Raw genomic sequence first — 7582 nt, 5'->3', positions numbered from 1 at the left:
TTTATAGTGTTTGCTTTATAAATGTGAACTTTATTCAAAAAGAGTTCATCGATGATTATCCATTACAGGTTGTTAATAAACCTGAATTATGCACAAAGGAATTGCCGTTAATAACTTAAGATTCTCTGCCCGTCGTACAGGGTACATATAGTAATTATTCTCGACGATCGTAACGTTTAAGTCCAATTCGAGCTTATAGTCCCATGCGAGTTAAACAACGACAATAGTTTGAATTTCTATTTGTTCGTTTGTCGTCTGTTTATACCCGGAGCACCTGCTGTAAACCAATACAAAATTTATTAGATCTATAAATAACACATATAAAACTTATTAATTTATAATTAATATAAAATAGGAGAGCACGAAACTTCCTATTTTATGGATATGTTAAATCTTTGTAAAAAATACCATATCATTAGTATCATTTTAATCGTTCTAAAGGATTTAGCCGCATAAAGCTGTGACCCCTGGAAGAATCGATGTTCACGCGTGACAAATTGAAATTGTGCGAAGGTTCCGGTACGAACATCACAAGCGTCGATACCAGGGGCACAGGCACATGTTCTGGGTTCATTATATATTTATAAAGGGCTGACGATTCAGTGGATGGTCCGGGTAAATTTAAATTGTAAATGAACGCATTGCTGGTTTCAAGTAAAAGCCTGGATAAGAGCGGATATGGTATGAGAGTCTGTCGTGGAAAGGGGAACAGGCCGTTTTTATTTGTAAAGTTTGAATCTCCTCGATATTGAAGATGTTGAAGCTGCAATGATGTATTTCATTTTAATCCATTCGAGACCGAGATTTAATTGTAAAACGATACCTAGGTGTCGGTACGATCTGAATGTTTAGTTGGAATGATTCTGTGTTTTACTCTCTCCAGGGTATCCTTTTCATACTTTGATTTTAAATCGATGACAATCTTAAATAGTATGCCTCATATTTTTAAAATATAAAATTATACACTATGTTATTCTATAATGTATTATGTACAGTTATATATATATATATTATATTATTTATTATATATATATATATATATTATATTATTATATATATGTATAATAATTCTATATTGAAAAAAATATGAAATTAACATGATATATACATTACTACATAAGTTATATATAAAATATGTATATTATACCCTTGCCTACTGACTGATATGAATTTCTTTCGGTCTCGAATGCGTTGAAAGAGAGCGCAAAAAAGTCGAAATTACTTATTGTAATTAGTAAAACGACCTCTTTAAGTCTTTCATCGAGACAGACAATCTACAGGTATTAATCGACCAATTTCTCCAAGCTGATAACTTCGAATTGATGTTTATATATAAGAAGTGTTATGTGTTAATCTGTCTAAATGTTTAAAAGGTGTTATAAATTAAATGTTGTTAAACGATACGTAATTGCCTTTTGATCGTAAATTTTACTATCAAGGGGTCTTTTATGTATGCGTAATCATTGTGAATTATAACAATTTATGTGATCGATATTAAAGGTGTTTAAAAGCATATTATTATTATATATTATTATTCTATATTATTATTCTCCTATATTATTATCCTATATTATTATAGCATTCCTATATTATTATAATATCCAATTACATGTTGATACACAAGATATACAGATTATTATTTATAACGTTTTGGTTTTCTTAATTGAGTCATTCGTTTAGTACAAATGATAAGAAATTAGTAATAATTCACAAAAAAAGGATATTGTAGTAGAAATATTATAAAAAAACATTTTCTGTTTTAGTGTAGAGTTACTCCTTCTTACAGACAGTGTCGTACAAATCTGTACGTCTCTGAGAAAATGTAGGAATCTGAGCCCTTACTTCCTCAACAACTTTTAGATCTGTTAGAAAAAAGAAACATACGAAGTAATAAGTAATGCTTACTAATAAATTCAACAAATACAGAGGAAGATGGCTAAATCGATAAATTAACGAGACTAAAAATTAATTACATCATGGGTCTCTCGCTTTTAATTTTAAGCTGTAAATTACCGATATCGGTGACTGCCATATTCTCTTGAGTTTCCAAATCGTAAAGAATCTTTCCCCAGGGATTGGTCAACTGTGTATGCCCCCATGCGACGTAACTTGCTGAAGGAACACGAGCCGGTGATATGCAAGCAACGTATAATTGATTATCATTCGCTCTGGAACGCTGAAGTAATGACCAGTGCAGTGGTCCAGTGCTCATATTGAATGCCGCTGGATATATCAGCATTTGGCAACCTAACCCAGAGAAGCAGGAAATATGAAGCCACCGAATACCAATTAACTTCGTAGTTGCACGGTTCACATTCCATCATTTCTGAATATGCGAGGACAGTCCTCTTATTGTGCTTTTAATTCTTTTATTTGTTTCATTTTCAGCAAATATACTGGTTTTTTAAATTAAGCTTCTTTTTATACAGAGTTACAGATTATATTAATTTTATATAGAATATATTTAAGAAAGATATTTAATTTTTTGCTAGTTAAGTATTGATCGATTAAATTACTGTACCTTTGTTCCGATAAATGCGTGCCATTTCCTCGAATCTAATATCATAGCAAATGCCAATACCTATTTTGCAGCCCTTCACATCGAACGTCGTTAGGGAGTTACCAGGACTGAGTGAATCACTCTCTCGAAAAGTAATCTTATTAGGAATGTCGATGTCGAATAGATGTACCTAATAACATAAAAATGTGGTCGCTAATTCTATTGCTGCAACTTTTGTAATTTAATATCAAAGTTACCAACTCCTAAACTTTAATTATTTTTTATTTAATAACTGACAGCGTTTTTATCACTTTCTTTTATTAAAAAATCTTATCATTTAATAATGTTTAAAAAGGAGAAAAAATAAGTATAATAATATTTTAAGTATGTGAAAAATTTATACAACAACAAACACATTACAACAAAAATGGGCGTTTCCCGTATCATAACGTATTTTATAAACCGTAAATTATAGAATTGGTTATAGTATACGTATGTACATATGTATATTCCTAAATTATTCCTAGATAGAGTCACTTTCTTCACCCCAATATTTTCAAATTCAAAGCCATAAAGGAATATATTACTTACCTTTCGGTGCTTTGCTATCAGAGTTCCATCGGGACCCCAAATAGTACAGGTATTGTACAATTTATCGCCCTCTATTTCAGGCATCGTACCACCAACTACATAGATGTTGTTTTCTTTAGCTGCGTTCGATGAAGCAACGCTCGTTTCACCATCAGGAATACTCTCGGCGTATTTTGGAAAGTACTCTGCATTGCAATATTTCAATTAATGAAAAATAACTGTCTTTTGTTCCAACCATAAATTAAATTGAAATGTTTGTCAGTTTTTTATTTTTTAAATTATTAAAATAACTAAGTTTTATATTTCGACTTAATTAAATATGCAATTACTTAGCTAATAGTATATATAATAAATTGTTTCTACAGGTTCAAAATGAAAAATGAATATTTAGAAATATTTAATTACGACAATGCTATTTGTGTTAGCATCAGTGGCTTGTTACTCAACGACTTTGCTAGTACTTTTTGAAACATAAAGTTAGTTTTCAATTAACACTTATACTAGAGGCGGAATTATAAATGCAAAATAATTGATAATACTAATTTATAAGTACCTAATTATTAGTATCTTAAAAAATATATTTATACAAAAATCACGATAATCATGAAAATGGGGAAATCCTATATTCTCGACTCAATTCACAATCTTTATGGAAGTATAAACGGTAAGGTAATTTATCTACTTTTACTTTTTTCTATATAGTTGTTACACACATGGTAAATTATTGAAAAAAAAACAAATTATTACGTATTCCATATGGTGAATTAAAGCATTCAGGAAGAGCTATAATATCAGCATTGTGCTCTTTTGCGCTAGAAATGTAGGAAACTGCCCCCTCTACATTTTTGCGTTTTACTTCATTTACTTCAAGTTGTACCAACGCCAAGCGAAATGCTAAAATGTTGGAAAAGTTAAATACATTCGGTTATATATTTCCAATACTTTTTATCTATAAATACTTTTTACATAGTGAATACTTACTCGACATCGTTCGCACTACTTGTTTAGCGATGTTTGTAAGTATCATAATGTTGAGGTTATGTATGGTACTACTCAATATCAACATTACGTAAGCAATACGCAGGGATTTTTAATAATTCTTGGTAAAGTTTAGGACATTGATTTTGATGTAGTTGTAAACATTATTTGTTCACAATTTGTTCATTTACTTTGCAACAAAAAGAACGCATCTGCAAGCGTGTTAATCGGATAACGACGAACTTCATTTCGCAAACACCAACACGTGAAACATTTTGAAGTTACGTCGACGTGAGAGTAATTGGTTCCCTTAAATTACTCAATTTCCATTTCTTTCGCCATGTATATTCGAGTATTGCATTTGAATTGCAGAGCAGTCGAAAGTAGAGGAGCACCTCGCCGATATATCGACAGGAACATGAATTTTTTTTCATAGGGCGAATATTTTTTCCATTGAATTATTAAACCGAGTCAAATTTTCAAACTCAACCACTTAATTTAATCGTTTTACATAAAACATTTCAATCTTTTTTCTTCTAAATACTTTACCTATATTTCATCTGGCTGAATATTCCATATTTTTAAAGCTTGTTGATAATTACAAATACGTAATTATCATTCTGAAGCTAGAAATTTGAAATAAAATTGCTCTGCGCGTAAGGAAATAATTCAACGTTTTATATATAGCTGTTAAAATGATATAATAAGTTTCAGTAAAATAGCTTCACTAAAATTTGTGGTTTTTTTCCTTTTCTATTTTTTTTTTTTTTTTTTTTTTTGGTTTTATGTGTTCAAGGGCGAACGTTCCCTCTCATTTCTTGTATTTTTATGAGGAATTTAGCCTTTTTACACCACGAGAGCCTCAACGTTTTCATTTTCACGCCTACGCTACGCTCGTTAAACACGTTCTAATGAGACCATGTGCTGACATTGCGAGTTTTATTATTTTCGCACAATAATTTATCATTTTAGATTTCAAATATTACATTCATACATTTTTCGTTGTAAATTTCTTTCTCTATTTGAACAATTTACCATTGTTGCTACAATAAATCAATTAATTAAATTAATTGATCAGTTTAAATTTAAAATATCATTTCATAAGTTTTCGTCACTTGAATCTAAAAACAACAGAAAACGGTATACCCGCATCATACATAGAAAGGAGATTAAAACGCTAGGGTGATCATATTCAACGATCACAAAACGATAATAGGACATTGTGTTTCTTCTGAAGGGCATGAAATTGTCAGGAGATTATGCCATAAATGAAATTGGAAGCTGGCTGGTCAAAGGGATTAAACTCGGTTAAACTCAATTGTGCTATATTGCACAAAGACTTGAGAACTGCTACCAAATATCTACTAGCTTAAAGGTGTGCTGATTACACCTTACAAATTATAATTATATTTCAAATACAATCTCCTAAGTAATAAGTAAATTAAATTCATACTTTACCTAGAATCTGTGATACATTAATATAACAAAAATACATTTCTTAAATTATTCATTAATTTGCAATGTAATTAGAATATTATCTTTATTTTCTGGTGTCTTTATTATTCTTAAAAGATACGCTGCTTGTTTGCAAATTTAACACTACGTATGCTATTAATAAATCATTTTATATTTAATTTTGCAACCTTCAATCATTGTTAAAATTGATTGATAATATCGTTGGTTAATAGAAATTTGAAAATGCTCTCGTTTCCACTCGATTAAAAGGTAATTGCTCAAACTGTCACAGTGTTGACTACAAATCACGTGTGTCGTTCTATTAAATTTATACACAACAGTATTTATTCTCGTTTTAATTTAAAATGAAATATGTTATTGTATGAATAGCAGAATGTTCAAATAATTGAAACAACTTTTTGTCCTCTAATTAATGATTCTCATTTAAAAAAATTTAAGAATTTTAATCAAGAAGATTTTGAAGTCTCGATCTAAAATGACCAAGGATTGAAACAGAGAATATTTTGATGCCAACAAATACATATTCTTCAGATATGAAACAAATGTGATAATAAAAATCGGTGTACATGAATGAATGTTGAAATATTGGAAAATTGTATAATTATATCCATTCTCTGTTGCGTTTAGATGTTTCAATTAATGTTTCATCAGAATTTTTATCGAATATTTTAGAGGTACTGGCTGTAAGGTTTTTTTTTTAAATTAAAATTAAAATTAAATGTAAGAACAGATTCAAAGTATAACATTTAAAAATTTGTGGTTATAAAATTTACTTGTATGTCATAATTATGTAAGTGAATTAATCTCATAATTAATTAAATGAATTTATTCTATGTGAGTAAATTATATTTATCTATAATAAGTCTTAACTTATTATTAATAATCAGCTAACACTGCATAATACTAAGTAAAGTAACTGAAAATTCTCGACGTGAGAATTAATTATAATTTCAACAAGAAAATAAAAAAGAAAAGAAAAGAAAAAAAAAATTCTATGTAAGTGATTGTTCTATGTAAGTAATTCTATGTAAGTAATTCTATGTAAGTGATTTGGGGCTCGGCCAGTACCTTGCCCTTCTTTGGGATATTCCGAATTATCTGTCCTCTCCCAGCTGCAAATCTGATATCTCAGATGTTAGGGAAACCCCCTGGCCGGTAAGGCACGATAGACAGATGAGACTAAACGGCTGGTGGAGAGGGCAATCATCAACAGAGGGTCACACCGTGCGGATACAATACTGGGGTCTCAATAAAATCTTACAACCGTGGTGTTCAGAACATCAAACTCTGTTTGCATACACCCGGTGCACATAAAGTGTCAAATTACACTAACACTGGATTTATTGAACCTCTTTCACCTTGACCAGTGGCTCTTTAGTTTATGATTTGCAACAGAATCCCTGCATCAACGCAGGTTCACGAAACATACAACTTCACGCACCAAATATCGATTACAGTCAATCGACACTAGCAATCAATAATTTGTCTGCGAGATGCTCCTCTGGAAGTTTTAACTATATATATTCCGGTTTTAACTATATATATTTGACTATATATATTAACTATATATTTTCCCTAGGAACAGTAAGATTTTAACGATACAACTTTATCAAGAGATCTTAATGTCATAAACGGTATCGAAACTTCGTAATTAATACTGTTAAGGAAGAAAATATTGGTAATCTCCTCTAACGACGAGCGCTTGATATTCACAATTAGAACTCGATATCTTAGCTTCTTATAATATCCTAATAAAATGTTATTTATCGATTACAATTGTCCTGTCGTATTTTATTGTGTTTGCTTTATAAATGTGAACTTTATTCAAAAAGAGTTCATCGATATAACGGTATTGAAGAGAACTACTCGAGAAACTATATCTAGCGCTTGGATGGAGGGATTGCTTGCTTCTTACAATCGAATAATTGGAGTGTAACTAGAAACACGAACGGTAGTTTAGCAATGGAGAAGAACTTTAGAACGACAGCAATTTTCTTCTTGTTTCTTTGAGAAAGGCACCATTCATTTTATGTTTGA

General features: G+C 30.4%; 1 protein-coding gene across 3 annotated transcripts; it reads right to left on the bottom strand.

The window, feature by feature from the left end:
* Positions 1 to 9: 9 nt before the first annotated feature.
* On the bottom strand, positions 10 to 4174 carry LOC143303369 (omega-amidase NIT2-like). Of its 3 annotated transcripts, none has more exons than XM_076622845.1 (6): positions 4073 to 4174; positions 3839 to 3985; positions 3092 to 3276; positions 2522 to 2690; positions 2014 to 2247; positions 10 to 277 (listed from the first exon to the last, which is right to left on the bottom strand). In XM_076622845.1, the coding sequence occupies exons 1-6, from the start codon at positions 4155 to 4157 to the stop codon at positions 237 to 239; spliced, it is 861 nt and encodes a 286-aa protein (XP_076478960.1). In that variant the 5' UTR covers positions 4158 to 4174; the 3' UTR covers positions 10 to 236. The 3 variants fall into 3 exon arrangements, with proteins under 3 accessions (XP_076478960.1, XP_076478961.1, XP_076478959.1); XM_076622846.1 differs by having other exon boundaries at positions 10 to 274; XM_076622844.1 differs by lacking the exon at positions 10 to 277 and adding an exon at positions 1239 to 1862.
* Between the last annotated feature and the right edge of the window lie 3408 nt (positions 4175 to 7582).

Source organism: Bombus vancouverensis, chromosome 11 (assembly GCF_051014615.1).
Source record: "Bombus vancouverensis nearcticus chromosome 11, iyBomVanc1_principal, whole genome shotgun sequence".
In the NCBI taxonomy this organism is placed as follows: Eukaryota; Metazoa; Arthropoda; class Insecta; order Hymenoptera; family Apidae; genus Bombus; species Bombus vancouverensis.
The sequence above is the reverse complement of the archived record's forward strand: the minus strand, read 5'-3'. Positions and strand labels throughout refer to the sequence as shown.